This window comes from Pelobates fuscus, chromosome 7, assembly GCF_036172605.1.
Source record: "Pelobates fuscus isolate aPelFus1 chromosome 7, aPelFus1.pri, whole genome shotgun sequence".
Classification (NCBI taxonomy): Eukaryota; Metazoa; Chordata; class Amphibia; order Anura; family Pelobatidae; genus Pelobates; species Pelobates fuscus.
In genome coordinates, this window is record NC_086323.1 from 182718253 (window position 1) to 182745814 (window position 27562).

At 41.2% G+C, this 27562-nt stretch overlaps 1 protein-coding gene across 1 annotated transcript in view; it reads right to left on the reverse strand.

The window, feature by feature from the left end:
* The window catches only part of UCHL5 (ubiquitin C-terminal hydrolase L5), a 287690-nt gene that overhangs the window by 87070 nt on the left and 173058 nt on the right, over positions 1 to 27562 (reverse strand). The window contains exon 9 of the mRNA XM_063426950.1: positions 1199 to 1312. Coding sequence (XP_063283020.1) covers positions 1199 to 1312 — 114 coding nt within the window. The remainder of the gene's footprint in view (positions 1 to 1198; positions 1313 to 27562) is intronic.

The window sequence follows — 27562 nt, forward strand, 5'->3', positions numbered from 1 at the left end:
TTTTCTCTGAAAAAAACAGTGTTTACATGAAAAAGTGTTTACATGACTTACTCACCAGAACAATTACATTAAGCTGTAGTTGTACTGGTGACTATAGTGTCCATTGAAAGGATCTTTCTGTTCTATAGACAACTTCATCTCAATGAGGACTGGAGTTCCTGGTGGAAGTCTTGCCATAAGCTGTTAAACCGCTTTCGACAGGTGCAAAGGTGCTCTCTGTGCATCAATCTGAACTCCCCTGTCCATTCTCTGTTTGGATGGAATCATCGGCCATTCCTTGGCAGTACAGTACGAACTGTTACTCCCTATGGATGGTCAGTAATTGGCCGAGACTGTCAGCTCAAACTCTTAGTCAATCACTAGCACGCACTGCTTCTCAAGGATTCCCTTCGCTGCTCAGTGGCCGAGCAGAAAAGAGAGAGTTTCTTTTTACTTTTGTTCACTACACTGTGACGCCTGTGGACCTCTGTTTATGGCTCCCACAGCTAAAATATTTATATTTTATTAATGATAAAAAAACTTGTGGCTTTACAAGCTATTCTAGGTTAAGATGATCCTGTCATGACAGGTACACTTTAAATAAATAAAAAATATAAGAATAGGAAATACACGTGATATGAGGTAATGTCTTCACACGTTTTGCCATGGATTAGTATAATGAACTGCCAAAGGGTCATCAAACCTGAAAACGTCAAAAAGTTTTATTTCATGTGACAAAATTGCATGAACAACTAGAGAGCAGGAGTAGAATAGGTAATGTAAGGCTTTTTTTGTAGCAACAGGTTACCAAAAAAAAAGTTTTTGAGCTGATTAATTCTTTAGCATATGCTTTCTGTTTGATTCATTTTTTGTGAATCTATAGTTTTCACATTTTCGCACAGTACATATTTGATTTATTATTTTTTTTACCTACAGTTCAGAAATTTCTGGAGATGTGTTAAAGAAATTTGAGAACTCTTTTTCAATCAGTTTTGACAACACTAACTTTGAGTGCTTGTTGCATCTAAATCTCTTAAGTTGGAGCCAATAAATCAGGTCCACCACTAAGAGGAGCATTACATTTTAATTGATACCTTGCCCTTCAAAGAGAGCAGGGATATAGCACAACTGGCACTAAATTAGGAATGACTGTATGCAATCATGTCATCGTTTAAGGGGAGAAACACAAAGCTCTAAATAGAGCAAAAACAAAACAAACCTTGTATCTGTTCATCTTTTGGTTCTCTTCTGCTATAAGTAGCCGATATTTGGCAACTTCAGACTGAATGGAGCCCAGCAAACTACTGTTCTGGTCTGTATCCATTGGTTCTTCCTGCAAATGTTATATTATTTTGCAGTTAGCAAAACAGGTTACAATCATGGTTAATCAAAAATACTTAAACACCCTACCAGAGGAATTTGTGAAACGATTTAGGAACAGTTTGACAATTTACCTGGGTTCCCAAGGCACTCACACCACATCCGTTTTCTCCTACAGGAGAGGTGTGATGTTTTCACAGAGCTGGAGCAGATCCAATACAGGATATTCATTGGCGGAGAGCACTGAGCTGATGCATTTAGACGATGCTCTCAGCAAATGAGAGCAACCCTGCTTAGTTCAGAGGAGGAAACTAGATTCTCCTGTAAGGAAAATCCAGATACATGGCTGTGGGGGCTGGTGGGACTAAGGAAAGTTATCAAACCATTCTTAACATTTATTTATAGGATTGGTCTAATTTAGCGCTGTTTCCTTCTTTTGTACATTCTTAACAGTTTGACTAATTACTTTTGGAGGTGCCAAGTCACCATAACTACTAATGTAGGCAGTGGTAATAATGGTGCTTAAAGCGTTTTTTAAAAGCCTGTGTAATCCAAGCATTAGGTGGATATAGTTCAATTATATTTGAGTCCAGATGTACTTCTACAAACAATATATGTGTTTGTATAATTGTGATAGAGACAGAATATTTTTTCATAACTGAACCATGAATTGTGGAAATATATTGCCTACATGACGTTCTTGAAATACTCAAGGAGAATGGACTGCTGGCCGCGTCTCTTGAACATGTTGAGTGCAAGTGAGTTAGCGTCATGACTTGTTCACAAATGTTTTCTTGATTTGGGTGGGAAAATTCATAATGTCAGTGTAAATTTTGCCATAATCACTAATTTATGTCACCTTTTCAGTTTGTGTCTTCTGTAAAAGCAATAAAAGAACAGTTGCATTTTTTTTAATTTTAACCATTTCACAAATTTTCACTTATCTTTTTCAAAACGGGGAGTTCTACCAAATTATTTTAATCAATAACTTCTTATGAAGTGTTTGTTTCTAGGCAGATACAGTACATAAATTAGTGGAATGAGATGATTGGATTTTAGCCCTGAAAAATGACAGAAAAGTTCCATATAATAAAAGAAAAAAGACAAAAAAAAACATCAGAAACATTTAAAATAAGACAAGTAATATAATGATTAGTAAAGGCTACGCATAGCAGCATTGAAATATCTGCATTAACATAGCTACTCCCATGTCTATCTCCATCCAAGTCAATGGTGCCATCATTACCTCTACCTCGCAGGCTAGGTGTTTTATTTTACTCTGACCTCCCCTTCACACCCCTCATGTCCAGTCGATCACCAAATCCTGCCTTTTCCATCTTGAAAACATAGCTCACATCCGCCCCACACCAAACGCGGCTAAGGTGCTAGTCCATGCCATTGTTCTCTCTCGCCTTGACTGCTGCAATCCCCTTCTCAGTGGCCTTACGTGTTCACAGATTGCACCGCTGCAATCTATAATGAATGCGGCGGCGAGGCTCATTTTCCTGTCCGCCCACACCTTCCACCTCCCAGCCCCCCTCGGTCAGTCCCTACATTGGATTCCAGTTAGATATAGGGGTCAATTTAAGATTCTGGTGCTTGCTTAAAAGTCCTTACATAATGCTGCTCCAACCTACCTATGCTCCCTAATACACAAGTATGTCCCATTGAGGCCCCTAGGCTCTGCCGAAACCTAAGTCTATCCTCTGTCCGTACTCCCACATGTGATGTTCGCCTTCAAGACTTCTCCAAGGCTGCACCTTTTCTGTGGAACTCCCTTACCTTCTCCGTTAGACTTTCACCCAGTCTCCACTCCACAAATTTTTTTTTGAAAACACACTTCAGGAAATGGTCAACCTATAATGTAGAAGAAGCTTCTGTCTCTGCAGACCATGATATAGACACAGTTTGAGCAGTGTCTTCTCAAGTTTCTAGGTATTGGAAAATGTTGTGCTCTATGTGCAATTTTGATCATAGAAACAGTATATTGCATATACAGTTGATTGGCTGAGAAGGGTTAAATTTTGCATATTTTTCCAGCTGATGTGAGCACAACCAGAAGGACTGTTTTTTTGTGAGTATTACCGGACTGATCTCTTCCATTGGTTCAAAATGAGACTTGGAGAAAGCATCCAAGACCAAGGGCAGAGTAGCACCTTCAATGGTGGGATGATTTTAGTATCACTTTAAGGAACTGTAGTTGACGGGCTCCAAGTGACCATTTAGGTCATTAGTGTTGACACGTAAGCATTTCATAAACAAAGAATGTTCTATCTAGTTCAGACTGATGAAACACATTTTTATTACCGTATATACTCGAGTATAAGCAGAGTTTTTCAGCACATTTTTTGTGCTGAAAAACCCCACCTCGGCTTATACTCGAGTCAATAGTCTGTATTATGGCAATTTGCATTGCCATAATACAGACAGGGGCTGTGGGGGCTGTCAGAGAGTTTACTTACCTCTCCTGCAGCTCCTGTCAGCTTCCTCCTCCTCCGCGCCGTCCGTTCAGCACCTCGGTCAGCTCCCAGTGTAAGTCTCTTACAGTGTGAGCTGATAGAGGTGCTGAACGGACCGGCGCAGAGGAGGAGGAAGCTGACAGGAGCTGCAGGAGAGGTAAGTAAACTCTCTGACAGCCCCCTCCTCCCCCCCACTGAACTACCAATGCCACTAGACCACCAGGGAAGGAGCCCCCCTCCCTGCTATGTATAAAGCAGGGAGGGGGGACGAAAAAAATAATAATAAATATTACAAATAAAATAAAAAATAAATATTAAAATAAAAAAATAATAATTAAATAAAATAAAAATTAATCATAAAAAAATATTAAAATAATAATAAAAAAAACAATTGCCCACTCCCCACCAAGGTTCTGCAACACACACACACAGCATTCATACACACACTGCACACATACTCATACACGCTGCACTCACACACACGCTGCACTCATACACACACTGTAAATAAATATTCAATTAATATAATTTTTTTAGGATCTAATTTTATTTAGAAATTTACCAGTAGCTGCTGCATTTCCCACCCTAGTCTTATACTCGAGTCAATACGTTTTCCCAGTTTTTGGGGGTAAAATTAGGGGCCTCGGCTTATATTCGGGTCGGCTTATACTCGAGTATACGGTATTCAAAGAACGATTACATGTATATTTCAGATCATTTTCTCTCATCTAGACAGTCATTTTTTTGTAACAGAGCTCAAATTTCCACTTTCCACCAAGCCTGGGCTTGCAAAATATAGAAAACGTGGAACATTTTCAAGCTTGTAAAAGAAAGGTATCCACATCTGTGGAAAACCCAGTGGTTGTAAAGTGGTTTCAATATCCCAATTTCTAGCTCGGTGAGGGTCTAAATGACATATTGGATGAGATTGATTGAATAAAAATAAATAAAATCTTTCATTTTTTTATTTTGTTTTCAACATTGCCAAAAATAAAAAAGACAAATACAGACAAATCCAATATTTCGTTACAATTCGGCATAGTACGTTCATATATGTCTAGTACAGAGATATAACGAATTTAAGACAATATACTTGAACCAAACTAATATTAAAATGCACAGTATAAATAGGGATGTACATAATTAAGGATTGCAATCCTTGGGGTTCAACGGGAGGCGCAACATTTTCAGTATATCCAAGGGGACTCTCATTCTAGTAGAAAATCAAAAGGATTGTTAACCTATCCAACTGCACCATCCTTATTTTAGAGTGGGTTTTCTTTTTTCCTATATATTAACCAAGGGTGCTGATCAGAGATCAATTTACCCGATGTAGTGATAAAGTTACATTCCATTATTTATTGATATTCTATTTGGTTTAAAATTTGAGTTCAGTAGGTTTCCAGTGACTAGCGATAGAAATCTTCAGAGCATAAAGAATATGTGTAATTAAATATTTATATATATTTTTTCCATTAATGGAATAATTAAATTAAATAAAATATTAAAGGTGTGAGTATTGTCTCTTGAATTAAGTATGAAATATTCTACCAATCTCTTTGTGGCATCTCCAACATATAGGGGAGTAAACTTCATACATTTTGTGAAGTTTAGAAGGAACCAAGTACCATCTATACAAGAGCTTTATTATTATTGCTATTTATATGGCGTCAACAGATTCTATAGCGCTTTTCAATATTATAGGATAATTAACAATAAATGAAACAATTACAAAAAATTACAGGAATAGGATGAAGAGGACCCTGCTCAAACAAGCTTACAGTCTAGATGAGGTGGGGTATAAAACACAATAGGACAGGAGATGGCAATCAAACAAGGTGAGAATAGAGTGATGCCCCATATGAGAGAGCAAGGGACAGGTAAGTGAGGTAGAGGTTACTCTGGGAGGCCATGAGCCGTCCTGAAGAGATGGGTTTTAAGACACTTTTTCAGTGATTGAAGACTAGTGGAGAGTCTGATGGTGGTAGGCAGGCTATTCCAAAGGAAGGGAGCCGCCCGCAGGAAGCCCTGCAAGTGTGAGTTGGCTGTACGTGTGTAAGCAGCGGACAGGAGAAAATCATATACAGGTGTCACATATTAATCTGCTTATAAAAATGTGGTTAATGACATTTACTGTCCACACAGGAAAAGTTGAGCAGCAATCCAATCCACAGAAGGGTTAATGCTGAGCAGCAAGTATGCAAATGGGAACCTGGTAACTGACTTTGGGATCAAAGGCCGGTTACAGCCTATAAGACCTAGAGGAGGGGTATTTAGGTCCAGTTCTCATCCTGTTCAGTGCCCGGTTGTGGTTTCCCTTGTGGTTTTTCGAGAGTGCGTTATTTATTCTGGTATTTATGGTTATTCGACTTTGGCACTGTTTTTGACTTCCCTGACTCCTGGCTTTTCCTTATCGTTGTGTCTCTTTCTGTATCCCTTGACCTTGGCTATTCCGGACTATTCTTTGGTACGTTAGTCTGGCCATTCTAACGTCCGGTATACGCTACCTATCAGTCCTCTGTGTTACACAATTCTATGTGCTGGATCATACTGTAATCCTGACATTATGACAGGGCCATAGATCCTGTAGAATTGTGTAAGCACATAGCTGCTTGCTAAAGGAAACTGGAGGAAAATTATCACCACACGGATCAATTTGCCCAGGCCTTCAGTACGCTTCTTACTCAAACAGCATATCTGCAACCTGCGGCCTCACCTCCACCTTATGTACCTCCAACAAGTTCATCACATTTGCTATGCAAATTGATAATAGACTAAGAACCAGAGATAATACTAGAAATAAGACCAGGCGCATGACTATGCCTTTAAAACCCCGTCTCTTCGAACCTGTTGTTCCTGACCTTCCTATACAGTCCGAACCTGAACCCATGCAGTTGGGGGTCACTAGACTGTCAGAGGCAGAGAAGCAATATAGGAGAAATGAAGGTTTATGTTTATACTGCAGTAGTAATGGACATATTGTCCGAAGAAACTACCGCACCTAAGTGCCTTAAGGAGACAGGTCTTAGGTTTAATGGAGACGTCCTCTGAAAAGAATAAATATAGACTTCTCATTGATATTTCGATTATTCTTGACAAAAAGCACTTTTCATGCAAAGCCCTGATGGACTCCGGGGCTTCTGGAAATGTCATTGATGTCCAATTTGTCAAGGATAATACTATACCTATCAAGGAGAGACTATCACCCCTAGCCGTTGAAGCTATTGATGGGAGACCACTCTCACAACCATTAATAACGCATGAAACCTTACCCATAAATATTTCCATTAGTGCCTTACATAAGGAAGAGATTATATTTCAGGTGATTGCATCTCCTTCTTGTCCTATCATATTAGGATTTCCATGGCTTAGCAAGCATAACCCTCACATTGACTGGGCTGATGGGGAAATATTAGAATGGGGTAAGGAGTGTAATGAAAGGTGTATATTGCACTATCGAGTGGGCACTATCGAATTACCCACTAGTACACCTCAAAATCCTGAGACTCCTATACAATACTGATGTAGAATTATTAAAAATCTTTATTGAACTTGTACTGAATTATTGTACTAACTCCATTTTAACCTCACACTGTGACAAACCCTCCATTTTGTCCTCATTACCTGACAGATTCTCCATCTTAAACTACATTACATGACAGAATTTCCCAGTACATTTAATACAATGAACAGAGACTGTATTTTCTATAAAGACATAGCTGACTCCGGAATTATTGAATCTCCTGTAACATGCAACAAAGTATAACCAAGGCCAGAGCCAAGGCCATGAGAACACTGTACTAATGAAATGTTCTATTCATAAAAGAACCTTGCACCTGACCACAAGACCTGACATCACTGACTGTGTAAAATGACGCTCAAGCCCCCCTTTCCACCGAGTAAAACTCATGCTGGGAAAAATGGCGCCTGAGCCTTCTGTCCACACCCTTGTCCAGAACAATACCACCTCCCGGTGGGAGGACACCTAGCTAGTCACTCAAACCCCTGAGCCAATTAATAAAATTGATGGGTGGACACTGATATAGTCACATAACATTTAATCCAATTAATGATGTTTATTTGTTATTATCTGATATTCAATGATGATGTCATTTTGCCTTTAAAAAGGTCTGCATAACTGCTTTCCAGCGCGATGCCATTACATTTTCTGAAGTGCTTTTAACCTGAACTCCATGTGTCAGTGTGAGCTTACTTCTGCGTATACGCAATTTAATCATCTCAGATTTGGACAGGAACAGATAGACATTTAAACATATTTGTTTATTTCTAAATTAATCTACATCAATTCCGTGACATTAAAGAAGTGTTAAGCAAGACTCAGTCTAATACTCTACCTTCTCATAGACCATATGACTGTTCCATTAACTTAATACTCGGCACTATGCCACCTAAGGAAGCAGTCTATGCTCTATCGCCTCAGGAGAGTAGTGTAATGGAGGAATATATTAACCCCTTAAGGACCGGACTGTTTTTGCGATGTTGTACATTTGCGACCAGGCATCTTTTTACACTTTTGTGGTGTTTGTGTTTAGCTGTAATTTTCCGCTCTCATTTACTGTTCCCATACAAATTATATATTGTTTTTTTCAGGACAAAAGGGGCTTTCTTTACATACCATTATTTATATAATCTCATGTAATTTAATTTCTAAAAAATGAAAAAATATGATGAAAAATTGAAAAAAATAAGTTTGACTTTTATGTGAAAAATCTTTTACTCATCTACAAAAGCGAATTAAAAAAACTGCTAAATAGATTCAAAATGTTGTCCTGAGTTTAAAAATACCCAGTGTTTACATGCTTTTTGCTATTTTTTTTGCATGTTATAGGGCTATAAGTACAAGTAGGATATTGCGGTTTCAAAACATACATTTTTAAAATGTATCAATAGTGACATTGTAACACTATTATCTGTCATAAATAGCTGAATAACACCCCACATGTACATATTATTTTTAAAGTAGACAACCCAGGGTATTCAATATGGGGTATGTCCAGACTTTTTTAGTAGCCACTAAGTCGCAAACACTGGCCAAAGTTAGCGTTCATATTTGTTTGTGTGTGAAAAAAGTAAAAAACTAAATTGAACGCTAATTTTGGCCAGTGTTTGTGACTAAGTGGCTACTAAAAAGGACTGGACATACCCCATTTGCAATACCTTGGGTTGTCTTCTTTCGCAAATGGTATGCCATCATGGGGGTAATTCTCATTCCTGGGCTACCATACGCTCTCAAAGGCAACGTAACCAACCTGGCCATTTTCAATGTAAAAATATTTGACCCATATATTTGACCCTGTAACTTTCAAAAACGCTATAAAACCTGTACATGGGGGGTACTGTTATACTCGGGAGACTTTGCTGAACACAAATATTAGTGTTTCAAAACTGGAAAATGTATCACAACAATTATATCATCAGTAAACGTGCTGTTTGTGTGTGAAAAATGCAAAAAAAAGTCCCTTTCACTGACAATATCATCGCTGTGATATGTTTTACTGTTTTGAATCACTAATATTTGTGTTCAGCAAAGTCTCCCGAGTAAAACAGTACCCCCCCATGTACAGGTTTTAGGGTGTCGTAGAACGTTACAGGGTAAAATACAGTGCTAGCAAATTAAATTCTCTGCACTTTCGGCCTGGGTTGGCAGGCAGGTCCCTTAAATTGCAATCAATAAAATAACTTAATTATGTAAAAATATTACATAAATACGCATGTAGAATTTAAATATATATACATATTTATATATTTGAAGTCTACGTGTATATTTAGATAATTATTTATGTAATTTTGTATATGGACATATGAATAGTTCATATTTTTATTTATTTATATATACATAGATATATACAATTTCATTCTAAGTGTATTTTGATATAAATATATATATATATTAATATCAAAATACAGTTAGAATAACATTTTGTATAGATATATAATTTTTTTTATTTTTATTATTATTTTTACATGTTTAATTTAATTTAAATTACTTATTATTTGTATTTTATAATAATATATATACAATATATATAGTTATTATATATATTATATATATACACACGTGTGTAATTTAATTATAAGTGTATTTTTATATTAATATAAAAATACACTTAGCATGACATTATATATATATGATATATAGACATATATTATATATGTCTATATATCATATATATATATATATATATATATATATATATATATATATATATATATATATATATACACATATATAATAATAATTTTTTTTATTCACTTTAACTTTAACTTTTTTTTTTTATTTTACACTGGCAGGGAGACTGCCTGTCAGCACAGACAGTCCCCCTGCAGGCAGACACATGGCCACAGGGGTCCTAATCCGCCATGGGGAGACTGTCTGGGCTGCAGGCAGTCTCCCCACAACGGGAGCACCGTCGATCGGCGCCGGGGGAACGACGGTGATCGGGTAAGTACATTTTAAATTTAGGACGGTTCAGGACCGTCGTCGGTCGGCAAGGGAAAAATGACGATGACGGTCCTGAACAGTCTAGCGTCCTCAAGGGGTTAAGGATTTAATGAATAAAGGCCATAAACAAAAATCATCCTCGCCTGCTGGTGCAGGATTCTTTTTTGTATCTAAAAAGGATGGTGAGTTGCGCCCATGTATCGATTACAGGGCATTGAACAAAATCACCATTAAAAATGCCTACCCCATTCCTCTTATTGCTGAATTATTTGACAGACGCCAGGGTGCTAAAGTGTTTACTAAGCTTGATCTTAGAAGTGCTTACAATTTAGTGAGAATCAAGGAAAACGACGAGTGGAAGACTGTATTTAATACCAGAAATGGACACTATGAATAGTTAGTGATGCCATTCGGGTTGTGCAATGCTCCAGCGGTTTTCCAAGATTTCATTAACGATGTACTCAAGGATTATATTTACTCGTTTGTCTTGGTCTACCTGGATGATATCCTTATTTATTCTCCTGACCTCCAGTCTCACCACGATCATGTTAAAAATGTACTGCAAACCTTGTTAAAAAAACAACTTTATTGTAAATTGGAAAAATGTATCTTTGACCAGTCTGAAGTACAGTTTTTAGGATATAATATTTCTGCCTCGGGGTTTCAGATGGATCCTAAAGAACTAGAGTCTGTTCTACAGTGGCCTTTACCAACTGGTTTGAAAACCATTCAAAGGTTCATTAGTTTCGCCAATTATTACAGAAGATTTATAAAGGGATTTTCTTCAGTAATAGCCCCCCTCACCAATATGACATGCAAGGGGGCTAGTAGTACGTTATGGTCTAAGGAAGCTATTGAAGCCTTTGAAACTCTCAAACAGCGGTTTGCCTCCGCCCACATATTGATTCATCCTGACACCAGTAAGCCTTTCATACTGGAGGTTGATGCTTCAGATACAGGGGTAGGGGCAGTTCTCTCCCAGAGGGAGAGCCAGGAAACTCTGTTACATCCTTGTGGTTACTTTTCTAGAAAGTTGTCTCCTGCTGAGCGCAATTACGATATTTGCAATAGAGAATTGTTGGCCATTATACTAGCTCTCAAGGAGTGGCAACATCTTTTAGAGGGTTCCAAGGACCCCCTTTTGATCATTACTGATCACAAAAATCTGGCTTACATAGGAGATGCTAAGTGATTATCTTCTAGACAAGCTAGGTGGTCTCTATTTCTTTCTTGCTTTAATTTTCTTATCACTTACAGACCTGGTTCTAAAAATGTCAAGGCAGACGCCTTGTCCAGGCAGTTTGATACTGAGGCTATACTAGAGCAAGAAACGTCCCATATCATTCCACCGGAATGTATCATTGCATCCACTGTTCTCTCCACTGCTTGTCCTGGTAAACCTCAGGACAAACTGTTCGTTCCATTGTGGGAGAGGGTTAATATCATGAAGGTGTTTCACGACAATGTGTCTGCTGGTCACCCAGGTATTAATAAATCCACTTCTGCTATCATGAGGTCATTTTGGTGGGATTCCCCCAGGAGGGATGTTAAGGAATATGTGCAGGCTTGTTCTGTTTGTGTGGTTTCCAAAGTGCCTCATAAACTCCATTGTGGCTTGTTACAAACTCTTCCTATTCCTGAGGTCCCATGGTCTCACTTGTCCATGGACTTCATTGTTGAACTACCTGGTTCTAACGGTTATACCACCATTCTCATGGTTTTGGACGGTTTTTCTAAAATGGCTCATTTTATTCCGCTCAAGAAATTGCCGTCATCTCAAGACCTGGTACTAATCTTTATACGAGAAATTTTCCGACTGCATGGCATTCCTTGACAATATAGTATCTGACAGAGGTTCTCAGTTTGTGTCTCGGTTTTGGAGGGCCTTCAATAAACAATTAGGGATTGAATTGTCTTTTTCGTCCTCTTACCACCCCCAGACCAATGGTACAGCTGAGAGGGCTAACCAGTCCTTGGAATTATATTTGCGTTGTTTCATTAATAACACTCAAGACAATTGGTCCGAAATACTACCATGGGCCGAGTTTGCTAGAAACAATTCTGACCATGACTCCTCTGGGTATAGTCCATTTTTTGTTAATAATGGCTGGAATCCTACTGTCCTACCGGCTGTTTTTTCTCATACGGCTATTCCTGCTTTGGCTGACTGTCTGGCTTCCATCTGTGATACCTGGGTTAAAGTTCAATCTGCTCTGGGTACTGCTGCTGACCGTTTCAAGCATGTTGCTGATACACGTCGAGGTGCCAACCCTGTTTACCAAGTGGGTAATCAATGGCAATGCCTTGTGCCATTGTTTATTGGAAATGAAGATGATTCAAAAAATGGATTTATAATTTTCGCAGATGGCTCAGTTTGGTTATCTTCTCGTAACATCAGGCTCAAAGTCCCTAGCATGAAATTTGCTCCTAGGTTCCTTGGACCTTTTCGTGTCTTTTGTAGGATCAATCCTGTTGCGTACTCTCTGGCCCTTCCGGCCTCCTTGAAAATTCCTAATACCTTTCATGTGTCCTTACTCAAACCTCTTGTGTGCAATAAATATACTGTCTCAAGTGTCCCTCCTCCTCTCTTAGTTGTTTCTGGACAGGAAGAGTAAGAGGTCTCCTCCATAATTGATTCCAGGTTTTCTCGGGGCACTTTACAGTACTTGGTGGATTGGAAAGGTTATGGACCAGCCGATCGTTCTTGGGTTCCGCCATCTGATATACATGCTGGCCGCAATATTCGCTATTTTCATGCCAAATTTCCTCTCAAGCCTGGTCCTGCCCGCCGGGAGTTCTTCAGGTGGGGGGTAATGTCACGTATTCATCTGCTTATAAAAATGTGGTTAATGACATTTACTGTCCACACAGGAAAAGTTGTGCCGAGAAGCAACCTAATCCACACAAGGGTTAATGCTGAGCAGCAATTAGGCAAATGGAAACCTGGTAACTGACTTTGGGGTCAAAGGCCGGTTACAGCCTATCAGATCTAGAGGAGGGGTATTTAGGCCTAGTTCTCATCCTGCTCAGTGCCTGTCGTGGTTTCCCCTGTGGTTATCCGAGAGCGCGTTATTTATTCTGGTATTTCCGGTTATTTGACTTTGGCATTGTTTTTGACTTCCCTGTTTTCTGGCTTTTCCTTATTGAGGTGTCTCTTTCTGTATCCCTTGACCTCGGCTATTCCTGACTATTCTTTGGTATGTTAGTCCGGCCATTCTAAGGCCCGGTATACGTTACCTATCAGTCCTCTGTGTTACACAATTCTACGTGCTGGATCATACTGTAATCCTGACACTTGGGGGACTCCAACCGATACAGGATGAGGGGAGGAGATATTATTCAAAAACAAGACCCTGAATGAGCGATGGGAGAGATTAGAGGAAAGCCATGATAGGAAAGAGTCACAGGGACCGAGTGATTGAAGAGTTTGAAGGAGAGCATGATCAACGTTGTCAAAGGCAGCAGAGAGGTCAATAAGCATTAGTAGAGTAGTGACCGTTGGATTTAGCTGCGATAAGGTCGTTAGTAACTTTGATAAGAGCAGTCTTAGTAGAGTGGAGAGGGTGATAGACAGATTGAAGGGGGTCAAGGAGAGCGTTGGAATTGAGGAAATGAGACACACGGGTAAAGACAAGTCTTTCCAGCAGCTTTGAGGAAAAAGGGAGCAGGGATATGGAACAATAGTTAGAGGGGAAGGATGGGTCAAGGATAGGTACTACAGTGGCATGTTTAAGGTCAGCAGGGACAACGCCAGAAGAGAGAGAGCAGTTAAAGATGTGTGTTAAGAAAGGCACAAGACAAGTGGAGAGAGATCTGATAAGGTGAGATGGGACAGGATCGAGCAGACAAGTGGTGGGGAGGGAGGAAAGGAGAAACACATCCACCTCTGGTTCAGTAGCCAGGGAGAAAGTCTGAAGGGTAGGAAAGGCATAATCTACGTGTGGTTGAGAAAGAGAATGGCAAGGTGGGGATAATTCTTTCCTTAGATGTTCAATCTTGTCAGTAAAGTAACATGCAGTTTATATGCAGTTCTAGCAAAGATATACAATGGATGTGTTTTTTAAATTGAATAATGGTACGGTACCATTCGTATGGGGTATGGTTTATGTTAAGATTTTTTTTTGCCGCATCGTCATCATCTTGTATAAGTTTGGACTTTGTTCATTTGTTCCAAATGACTAAAAAGTAGGGTGTTCAAATATAACATGTTTTGAGTTTAGAAAATGCCTAATCCTTAGGTAGCGAAAAGTTTTGCTGTATGGTACATTGTATTTATCTTGTAAACCCAGGAAGCTGATGCATAATTTTTTTTATCAAATAGGTCTGCAATTTTGTTTATCCCTGGTAATCTCCAATTGTACAGGTCCATATCGATCATGACATATTGGAGAGATTCGAATGGGACTTTTATTAGAATGGAATCTGAAAGGTTAAGTTTCATTTTCAACAGTTTTAAAACTTGTAGCATATCCATAATCAATTGATTTGGAACAAGGTTCCTTGGCTGGGTACTTCCGCCCAAGACCGCTTCCTAGCTGGAACAGGGGACAAACTGCAGCACTTCTCCCTGGGAGATAATTGGATCAGATACTGCATTAACCCAATTATCTCCAGGCAGAAAAAAAAAAAATTCTAAAAAGTCCCAAAAGTTCCCTTAAAAACATGATATCCTCACAAATGTTACATCACCTGATAGTCCTGGTCTGGGTGACCAACATATCCAAAAATCACCCAGATCAGTTGAGGGGTTCAGAAATTCTATGGAAGTCATTTATTTGACCGACCGCAGGCATGGTCCCATGCCCAAAACTGGTACAGAGAATCAGGGCTTGCGGTTGGTTGACTGTTCGGTAGTTTGAAAAAAAACTGGAGCTTGTTTCCTTTATCCAGATGAATGATCTCACCGAACAGTGCCTTTTTGAATAGAATCGAACGCAGGCGATAATGGAAGTCCAGCGGTGTTCGGGTTTCTACATCAGATTTCAGTTCCATGATATTAATGCCCAAACACCACTGCCTGCGTTCATGTGAACAAAATGGCCGCCACCTCGTGGTTGTCTATAGGAATTGCGGCTACCCAGACGAACAATTAGAACACTGCGGTGAGAAACGTTCCAAGTTGTTAATAGATGTTAACAAGCTCCAGGGTGGTCTCTGGTTCGTGCGGTTGTTCGGTAATGAACCATATAATCCCAATTGCACGAACAGAGACTTTTACATTATTTTCTAACAGGGTAAATAGCCTGTAGGCAGGAGGCTGGCAAGCAGGGTTTTCACAGTGTTTATTTGCCCAAATAAAGTTTGAAAATAATCTTTGAAATTGTAGAATCCTATAATTGCCTAGTCTAAAAGATAGAGATCTAAATAAAAATTTTGGAATATAGTAGGCGTTTACTATATTCAGACGCCCCAGCCAAGAGATCTAAATTTTGCTCCACTTAATCAGTTTCTTATCAATTAAAGTATAGCTATCCCCATAATTCTTGGGTATTATATCCTGAATATTAAAAGATAATTTAATTCCTAAATATTCAATATACTCCAGGTTCCAATTAAGTTGAAATTTAGATTTGAGTATAGATCGTTCGGCAACAGGTAGGTTTAACAACAACATTTGTTATTTCTTTAAGTTAATTGTATAATTCTAAATCTTTCCAAATATTTCAATTACTTTAAGGACCTCTGGAATAGAAGTTAAGGGCTTTGTTAGTTTTAAGATTTTTTTTTTTTTTATTCAATTGAATATTTCCAAAATGGTTATCGGTGCGTTCAATTCACTACATTTTCCTAGTGCCATGTTTTAGTAGGAGAGGAGATCCAATGGGTTTCCTGGATAAAAGCTATATCCAGCTTATTTTCTTTTAAACATTTACACAAAGTATGTTTTTGGGGTACTTTAAGCCCCTGGATATTCCATGAAAAACACCTAAGTGCCATTTAATACCATCACACCCCCTAAACTTGAATTCAAATATTGCAGTCCTACAACACAAACATAAAACAAAACCTTACTTGTCTATCTTTTGTAGACCGTTTTCATTTATAGACAAAAAGTTGAACGAAATGACATGCTCACAACTAGTACCTGCTACTTTTTTTGCGCAGGTAGCGAGGTTTGGGTGATCGCTGGGAAAATTAAAACCATAGGAAACAACCAAACCATGTAAGAAGAAGCAGAAAAAAAAAAAAAGTTCCTTAAATCAGCTTTTACCCATGGAACACTTAAAATGAAAACATACCAACATGGTATATTATATCATATTAGCTATGGAATCAACCATATATTAATATAATCAAATTAAGACAATAGGATAACTAGTATTTAAAGTAGTGTATAATATTGTCTCATTACTTGAAAGACAATTTCCCATAATTTTAGGAGCTCTGAAAGTATTGCGTTTTCTACTGTGACTAAAACTTTGGCTTTGGACATTAGAAATAGTCATTATTATTATTATGATATTTATAGAGCGCCGTCAAATTCCGCAGCGCTTTACAATGGGTGGACGAACAGACATGTAGTTGTAACCAGACAAGTTGGACACACAAGAACAGAGGGGTTGAGGGCCCTGCTCAATAAGCTTACATGCTAGAGGGAGTGGGGTGAAATGACACAAAAAGGTAAGGATAGTATTAGACTAGTGACAGTTGCAGAAGAGTTGGGAGCTATTAACAGTTTCATTGATACGCTTTTATGAAGAAGTGGGTTTTTAACGATTTTTTGAAGGAGTGGAGACTGGGTGAGCATCTAACGGAGGAGGGAAGAGAGTTCCACAGGAACGGTGCAGCCTTCGAGAAATCTTGAAGGCGAGCATCAGAGGTAGGAGTACGGACAGAAGATAGACGTAAGTCTTCAGAAGATCGTAAGGGCCTAGACGGGACATACTTGTGTATAAGGGAGGATAGATAGGTGGGAGCAGCATTATGTAAAGATTTGAAAGCAAGAACCAGAATTTTAAATTGAGCTCTATATTTTATAGGAAGCCAATGTAGGGACTGACAGAAGGGTGAGGCATGGGAGGTGCGAGCGGACAGGAAGATTAGCCTCGCCACCGCATTCATTATGGACTGTAACGGTGCAAGTTGGGAGCACGTAAGGCCACTGAGAAGCGGATTACAGTAGTCAAGGCGAGAAAGGACAGTGGAATGGACCAACACCTTAGTCGCATCTGGCGTTAAAGGGACACTATAGTCACCTGAACAACTTTAGCTTAATGAAGCAGTTTTGGTGTATAGAACATGCCCCTGCAGCCTCACTGCTCAATCCTCTGCCATTAAGGAGTTAAATCCCTTTGTTCATGAACCCTAGTCACACCTCCCTGCATGTGACTTGCACAGCCTTCCATAAACACTTCCTGTAAAGAGAGCCCTATTTAGGCTTTCTTTATTGCAAGTTCTTTTTAATTAAGATTTTCTTATCCCCTGCTATGTTAATAGCTTGCTAGGCCCTGCAAGAGCCTCCTGTATGTGATTAAAGTTCAATTTAGAGATTGAGATACAATTATTTAAGGTAATTTACATCTGTTTGAAAGTGAAACCAGTTTTTTTTTTCATGCAGGCTCTGTCAATCATAGCCAGGGGAGGTGTGGCTACTGCTGCATAAACAGAAAAAGTGATTTAACTCCTAAATGACAGTGAATTGAGCAGCGAAATTGCAGGGGAATGATCTATACACTAAAACTGCTTTATGTAGCTAAAGTAATTTAGGTGACTATAGTGTTCCTTTAAGTAGGGGCGGATGCGCGCAATGTTTTTGAGATGGAAATTACCGGATTTGGCGATAGATTGAACATGAGGCTTTAAGGAGAGGTCGGAGTCAAAGAGAACACCTAGGCAGCGAGCCTGCGTGGTGGAGCGGATGGTAGCACCGTTGACTTGGAGGGAGACAGACACAGGAGTAACAACACTTGAGGGAGGAAAGACCAGAATTTCAGTTTTGGTCAAGTTTAGTTTAAGGAAGATGGGCAGCCATCCAGTTAGAAACAGCAGAGAGGCAGTCAGAGACACTAGTCAAGAGGGACGGGGAGAGATCAGGATTAATAATAACATATGTGGTTTAAGTTAAGAGACTGAACTAAAAATCTATAGAGGATATCTTACTTAAAAGTGATCCAAAACTCCTCCGACATCGTGATGAGAGAATTTAATTAGTACAGTCTTGTAGCTAACTATTAATAGAATAACGACAAGACTACTCTAATAGGCTTTGGTCTAGACCAGTGGTTCCCAAACTTTTTAGTACAATATTTTTCCAAGGCACCCCAAGTCAAATGTTTCCCTGGCAGGGGCGGATCCGGAACCTAATTTCGGGAGGGGCACTTGTAGATTTAAAGAAACAATCCAGACACAATAACCACTACAGCATGCTGTGGTGCCCTCCCAGGGAAAGTAGTCAAACTGTTTAAAACATTTTGACAACTTACCTGGGATCTGCCAAGATAGGGGCTTTAGAAAGGGATAGGGGCAGAGGTGTGTGTGTGAGGAGTGCAATGTGTGTGGGGTTAAGTGTTTGTGTGGGTGGGGCAGTGTGTGCATGGGGTGTGTTGTGTTTGTGAAAGATGTAGTTTGTCTGTGTAGGGTGCATTGTGTGTGTTTGAAGGGTTTGGTGTGTGTGTGTGAGGGGTACACTGTGTGCGTGGGGGGCAGTGTGTGGGGGAGGCAGTGCACATGTATTGAGGGGGGGGAGTGTGTTTATGGGGGGCAGTGTGTGTATATGGGGCCAGTGAGTGTGTTAGGGGTACAGTGTGTGCGTAAGGGGCCAGTGAGTGTGTTAGGGAAGGGTAGGAGGAGATTAGATGAATATATATATATATATATATATATATATATATATATACACACATACATATAAATTTATTTCTATTTTTATTTAAAAAAACAAAACAAAATTTTGATGTTCCCCCTCCCTGTCTACATTTGCCTGGGAGTGGGGACATTTCCTGCAATCCCTGGTGGTCCGGTGGAGAAGCCTTGGCGGTCCCAGTGGTGAGAGTGAACTCTAGCAGCCTCAGGAGTGGTAACCGCAGCAACGCACCAAGCTCGCGAGAGGAGAACCCAGCGGAGCTACAAGTTAGAGCTCACCCGGGTCCACTCTCCCTCCCCTGCCAGCTGCAGCATTACACTGCTAGTGGGCCAGAGAGGTAGATCTCTGATCTCCCCTTCGGTCCTGCAGGGAAAAGGGAGGCACAGTTCACAGTGCTTTGATCATACGATCATAGCACCGGGGAAATATTTTGCGGCGCCCCTGTGTGCCCGTCGGTTTGGTAAGCACTGGTCTAGACGTTGACACACGAAACAAGATTAGTAGAAAATATGGCTTTGTCTGGGCCAGAAATGTTTTTTCATTATTTGGATCACCAAAAAGATATACTTTATGAATATTTTGAAATAAACAAACTATTCCAAAGACTGGAGACATCTTGAGATATCTTGGTGGGGCAGAATTGACATGTTGAATTCATGTATATAATTCTTATATAATACCAAAATAAAACTTGTTTCCACATAGTGCCCCTGAAAGTCCCAGACCGTTGGTTAACCCTCTTACAAAACAGCACTGATTCTTTCATTTGTAGAGAGGGGAATAAAAAAAAAAACAAAGGTTGAATAGGGTGGCGTTATCTCTGAAACCCGAGATAAAAATGGAGGTCTAAATTTCCCAAATATTATATTTCATTATTTAGCCAATATGTCACATTTTTATAGAACCCAATTACAAATAGCCACAGACAAGGGTTGGTATAAAATTGAAACAGAGGTCGGGGTTTGAGGTTTTAATTGCCATATTTGGAATAAAAAAAAATATAGAATGTTGGACGTGCTTTTTGAAGAAAATAAAATACTGGATTATGTCCTTTCCATTTGGAAAGTGATTAAAATGAAATTAGGGATACAATATGCCATATTAGACTTCTTAAATATATCAACAATGGAATCCAACATAACTGATTTATTGCTATCTAGATGAACCGACCAGGATATTTATAATTTGGACCAACTGTTACACCAGAGCAAATTGTTGCCTTTTGAATCTTTGGTCCAACGATTACAATGACTAAATACTGAAATCTCCTCATACCTTAGAGTTAAGTATTTTTTACAAAATCATTTAACCCAAGCTAACAAATATCTCAAAGGTATTGAAGAATATTTTCTCCAACAAAATAGTTCCAGAGATATTAGCAAAACCATTGATTTAATTAGAACTATAAACTATTTGGAGAGCTCCCCCCATAAGATTAAGTGGGGAAAAAGATCTTAATTCTGTATTACACCAACAAGAATGGTGTAAAGCTTGTAATACCACTCGTAAGCAGGTTTGAACTTAGTTGAAAAACACTTTAAAATTATAAATCGGTGGCATTTGGTTCCAACTAGATTAGCAAGGATGTATCAGAGTGCATCTCCTTGTTGTTGTTGCAGTAGGATAAAAAAAGGCACCTATCTTCATATATGGTGGCGTTGTTCTTATATTAAGAAAGCTTTGGATGGACTTTTTAAGTACATATGAGATAAGACAGGGCTCGACAAATCCCAGGCACCAGGACAAAATTCCTGGTCTCCATGGCGAACTGGGTATTTGTCAGCCTATTCTCAAAGGTGTCCGCACCCACCGATGCATGCCGGTCTCCTATTTTTGGCCAGCGGATGCTCTCTGTGAAGACCAACTGTCAGGGTTTTAAGACGCAGCTGCGTTACATAACATGCTTCACGCATACGGGATTGTACCATTGAGAGTGCGCGATAGTCTAGCAACTTGCGTAAAGGAGTGGTAGAAGAGCGACTTCTGAAAGAGTGTAGAACAGTGATATCTAATAGGTCCTATTTAATGTGGCTTATTATATTGCAAAAAAAACAACAGGTTATATACAGATTTTAAAGGTTTGTTAGAGCTGACTGGGAAACTAGGGATTGCTGGGAGAGAAGAGTATGCAAATGACAAGAGATGCAAGGAATTCATCTCACATATTGCAAATGTAATAAGGAAAGAACACCGTTGAAGAGTTAATATTGTATGTCGGATAAGTCAAGAACAACAGGATTAAAGAAGCATTTCTCTCAGTCCTACCTCTTGAAATGGCTACTGCAGATGGATGCATCACTAAAGATCTGAAGACACATGGCCTCAGACTGGCTTTCTTCAAGCAAGCCGATTGGAATTGGTACATATGGTGCTGCCAGCATGATTGGAACTGAAAATGGACTGGTAGAGAAAGTACAGCAAAATCTCACGCATGTAACTGGCATTCACAGAGTTGCACACAGATTAAATTTAAGTGTATTAAAGGAACACTATAGTCACCTAAATTACTTGAGCAAAATAAAGCAGTTTTAGTGTATAGATCATTCCCCTGCAATTTCACTGCTCAATTCACTGTCATTTAGGAGTTAAATCACTTTGTTTCTGTTTATGCAGCCCTAGCCACACCTCCCCTGGCTATGATTGACAGAGCCTGCATGAAAAAAAAAAAACTGGTTTCACTTTCAAACAGATGTAATTTACCTTAAATAATTGTATCTCAATCTCTAAATTGACTTTTAATCACATACAGGAGGCTCTTGCAGGGTCTAGCAATCTATTAACATAGCAGGGGATAAGACAATATTAATTAAACAGAACTTGCAATAAAGAAAGCCTCTCTTTACAGGAAGTGTTTATGGAAGGCTGTGCAAGTCACATGCAGGGAGGTGTGACTAGGGTTCATAAACAAAGGGATTTAACTCCTAAATGGCAGAGGATTGAGCAGTGAGGCTGCAGGGTCATGTTCTATACACCAAAACTGCTTCATTAAGCTAAAGTTATTCAGGTGAATATAGTGTCCCTTTAAGCTCTGTATTCTTACTTGGAGTGAGTGAATGGTACGTCCATGTATGCTAATCCACATGGACAAATTATCATATATTACCTTTTTAGAATGACAGGTAATAATGTTGTTAATTTTAAAAGTTTCTCTTACATTTTGTGGGTGTGTAAACTCTTTAATTACCGTATATACTCGAGTATAAGCAGAGTTTTTCAGCCCATTTTTTGGGCTGAAAAACCCCAACTCGGCTTATACTCGAGTCAAGGTCTGTATTATGGCAATTTGCATTGCCATAATACAGACTGGGGGAGAGGGGGGCTGGCAGAGCTGTAACTTACCTTTCCTGCAGCTCCTGTCAGCTCTCTCCTCCTCTGCGCCGTCCGGTCAGCACCTCGGTCAGCTCCCAGTGTAAATCTCGCGAGAGCCGCGGCTCTCGCGAGATTTACAGTGTAAGCTGACAGAAGAGCAGAACGGACGGCGCAGAGGAGGAGAGAGCCGACAGGAGCTGCAGGACAGGTAAGTTACAGCTCTGCCAGCCCCCCTCTCCCCCCCACTGAACTGCCACTGGACCACCAGGGAAGGAGAGCCCCCCTCCCTGCCATATATCAAGCAGGGAGGGGGGACGAAAAAAAAAAATATAAATAAAATAAGAAATAATAATAAAAAAATAATAATAATAACAAAAAAAAGGGGTATAAGGACCACTATGGGAGGGGGGGGGGGGGTATAAGGACCACTATGGGAGGGATGGGGTGGGTTAAGGACCACTATGGGAGGGAGGGGGGTATAAGGACCACTATGGGAGGGAGGGGGGGGGATAAGGACCACTATGGGAGGGGGGGATAAGGACCACTATTGGAGGGAGGGGGTATAAGGACCACTATGGGAGGGAGGGGGGTATAAGGACCACTATGGGGGGGGGGGTATAAGGACCACTATGGGAGGGATGGGGTGGGTTAAGGACCACTATGGGAGGGAGGGGGGTATAAGGACCACTATGGGAGGGAGGGGGGTATAAGGACCACTATGGGAGGGAGGGGGGGGATAAGGACCACTATGGGAGGGAGGGGGGTATAAGGACCACTATGGGAGGGAGGGGGGTATAAGGACCACTATGGGAGGGAGGGGGGGGATAAGGACCACTATGGGAGGGAGGGGGGGGATAAGGACCACTATTGGAGGGAGGGGGGGATAAGGACCACTATTGGAGGGAGGGGGTATAAGGACCACTATGGGAGGGAGGGGGGTATAAGGACCACTATGGGGGGGGGTATAAGGACCACTATGGGAGGGATGGGGTGGGTTAAGGACCACTATGGGAGGGAGGGGGGTATAAGGACCACTATGGGAGGGAGGGGGGTATAAGGACCACTATGGGAGGGAGGGGGGGGATAAGGACCACTATGGGAGGGAGGGGGGTATAAGGACCACTATGGGAGGGAGGGGGGTATAAGGACCACTATGGGAGGGAGGGGGGGGATAAGGACCACTATGGGAGGGAGGGGGGGGATAAGGACCACTATTGGAGGGAGGGGGGTATAAGGACCACTATGGGAGGGAGGGGGGTATAAGGACCACTATGGGAGGGGGTGGGATAAGGACCACTATGGGAGGGAGGGGGGGTATAAGGACCACTATGGGAGGGAGGGGGGGGGTATATGGACCACTATGGGAGGGAGAAGGGGGATAAGGACCACTATGAGAGGGAGGGGGTGGGATAAGGACCACTATGAGAGGGAGGGGGTGGGATAAGGACCACTATGGGAGGGGAGGGGGAAGTAAGGACCACTATGGGAGGGGAGGGGGAAGTAAGGACCACTAGGGGAGGGGAGGGTAAGGACCACTAGGGGAGGGGTGAGTCAGGACCACTGGGGGGGGGGTGAAGGAACACGGGGGTGGGGAGGTAAGGACCACTGAGGGAGGAGGGGGGGGAAGTCAAGACATATGGGGGGGGGAGGGGGCGGCAAAAATTTTTTTGCCTACGGCGGCAAATATCCTTGCACCGGCCCTGCACACACTGCATTCATACACACACACGCTGCATTCATGCACACACACGCTGCATTCATGCACACACACGCTGCACTCATACACACACACGCTGCACTCATACACACACACGCTGCACTCATACACACACACGCTGCACTCATACACACACACGCTGCACTCATACACACACACGCTGCACTCATACACACACACGCTGCACTCATACACACACGCTGCACTCATACACACACGCTGCACTCATACACACACGCTGCACTCATACACACACGCTGCACTCATACACACACGCTGCACTCATACACACACACATACGCACACACTGCATTCATTATACACACACTGTAAATAAATATTCAATTAATATATTTTTTTTAGGATCTAATTTTATTTAGAAACTTACCAGTAGCTGCTGCATTTCCCACCCTAGTCTTATACTCGAGTCAATAAGTTTTCCCAGTTTTTTGGGATAAAATTAGGGGCCTCGGCTTATATTCGGGTCGGCTTATACTCGAGTATATACGGTACCCTCTTTTTACTTGTTGTGTTCTTGCAGGCACCGCAACTACCACAACCATAAAAACCTTTAGATTCATTAAAAGGGTTTTGTGTGTCCTCTCATATTAGTGTAGTTATTAGTTAAACTATTTCTCAGATTGGGTACACCACATTATACTATTTTGGGTCTACATGGTAAAATAAAATTTTAGATCATTTGTAACTTTAATTAGAGCAGTCTCTGGAGTGGAGGGGGCAAAATGCAGACTGAAGAGGGTCGAGGAGAGAGCGGGAATTGAGGGAGCAAGTAAGACGCGTAAAGACAAGTCTTTGCAGAAGTTTTGAGGAAAAAGGTAGCAGGGACATGAGAGAGTTGGAAGGGGAAGCTGGGTCAAGACATGGCTTTTTTAGGATGGGTAGTAGCATGGGCAACACCAGAGGAAAGAACAGTTGAAGTGACTGGCACTCACTATTTCCAAACTCAGTGTCGAGGGATGAAGAATATCACCTCCAAATAGTCACTGCATGCAGAAATGACTATATAATTTAATTTAATGGGAATAACAAGTAATTTATTCCACAACACTAAAAGGCAATGTTTCATTTTACCAGAGCCTTTATCTAACCATATACAGATAAATAAGAACTGCTGGGCATTTAACCCCTTAAGGACCAAACTTCTGGAATAAAAGGGAATCATGACGTGTCAGACATGTCATGTGTCCTTAAGGGGTTAAATGTGAGCAAGACTGGATATTGTTAGAATTCCCATAACACAACAAGAACAAGAACAAACAAATAGTGGTACAATAATTTCACGAGATTAACACAAAATCATCAGTTGTCATAGAAACGATATATATTTTACATTTGTGTTTCCCATGAGTCAAATACACCATCATCTATTAAATGCAAACCTGATATATGCATACAACCATAGACTAATAGTTGCTAGTGTTTAACATGCATTTGAATTATCAAGTGCCAAATACACAATGACAAATAAATCAATACTGTGACAAACACTTTACCATGGACTCCTGGTGGGGTGTGGAAGCTGGCCTCCTGCCCACCGGGAACGGTCCAGGTCTGAGACTTTTCCAAATCATATATACTAAACATTAGTGTGTCCAGTTGCCGTCCCGCCCCATCCAAGTTATACGTTTCAGCGGGCAGAGATACAATACCTAGGCTGACTAAACAAAGTGGAGACCTGTTTAGGGAGAATTTTGCCCCCTTGTTGAATAAATTTGGTCGGAACTTCAGCATGGTCATACCCACATATCTCCTTGCTGGGCAGGACACAAGTCAAAAAATTTCTCCCCGACTACTATATCTGCTACAAGCCCTTCCCACAACAATTCCGAAATCTTAATTTACCTGAAATGCAGCCTCTTGCCCGGCCCCTCTATCTTACTTTCTCTGACTTACAATGAGGACTTTCCATGAGGCCTAGACCCTACGCATTCAGAGATATACCCAAAACGACACCCAGACTACATCACCTCCTCACACAAGCAGGCTGCAAGAAGATCTCAGACCTGTTAGAGGGAGATACACCCACCTTCCTACAGAGCCTTAAATATAGAAAATTACTGCGTTATATTAGTACCCTTCCTAAGGGCATCACATTAAATTGAGACTCAACCACATTCAAAAAACTATGCATGGACCCAGACCCCGTGCCTCATGAGATGTAATTTTTGTACTCCATGTTGCATGAGGAAACCCCGACAGTGAAACCTGTATTCATGGGGAAGTGGGAAACAGCCCTAGGTAGAACTTTCATAGACAAAGGATGGGAGAAGATACTTGCTACTTGACACATCACTGCTCAGTCTTTAGCAGAATGCAGGAAACAGTCTTCAAACTGCTGACCGCACGCCATGTTTTTTTTTTTAAATCCTATGGGAAAGCATTGTGATTGGCTTTAATCAACATTTGTGAAGATTTCAGCCAAGCAGACAGATCATGGGCAGAGCCAGCAGCAACAGACTGAAATAAAGAAAATATTGTATAATATTTAGGGGGGCAAGGGGGACTAGATGGTGCCTTTAATACTATAGGGTCAGGAATACATCAAACCAGACATCATAAAGGAACATCACATGGCACTTCCTCCACAACACGTTTTATGGATGACCTAAAGGCTAGGATCTGTGGATCAATACATTCGTATTACCCCCCCTCCCTCCCCCATATAGTGTTCCTTAACCCCCCTCCCCTCCCCCATAGTGCTCCTTACCCCCCTCCCCTCCCCCATAGTGTTCCTTACCCCCCTTCCCCTCCCCCATAGTGTTCCTTACCCCCCCTCCCCTCCCCCATAGTGTTCCTTACCCCCCCTCCCCTCCCCCATAGTGTTCCTTACCCCCCCTCCCCTCCCCCATAGTGTTCCTTACCCCCCCTCCCCTCCCCCATAGTGTTCCTTACCCCCCCTCCCCTCCCCCATAGTGTTCCTTACCCCCCCTCCCCTCCCCCATAGTGTTCCTTACCCCCCCTCCCCCATAGTGTTCCTTACCCCCCCTCCCCTCCCCCATAGTGTTCCTTACCCCCCCTCCCCTCCCCCATAGTGTTCCTTAACCCCCCTCCCCTCCCCCATAGTGTTCCTTACCCCCCCTCCCCTCCCCCATAGTGTTCCTTAACCCCCCTCCCCTCCCCCATAGTGTTCCTTACCCCCCCTCCCCTCCCCCATAGTGTTCCTTACCCCCCTCCCCTCCCCCATAGTGTTCCTTACCCCCCTCCCCTCCCCTATAGTGTTCCTTACCCCCCTCCCCTATAGTGTTCCTTACCCCTCCTCCCCTATAGTGTTCCTTACCCCTCCTCCCCTATAGTGTTCCTTACCCCTCCTCCCCTATAGTGTTCCTTACCCCTCCTCCCCTATAGTGTTCCTTACCCCTCCTCCCCTATAGTGTTCCTTACCCCTCCTCCCCTATAGTGTTCCTTACCCCTCCTCCCCTATAGTGTTCCTTACCCCTCCTCCCCTATAGTGTTCCTTACCCCTCCTCCCCTATAGTGTTCCTTACCCCTCC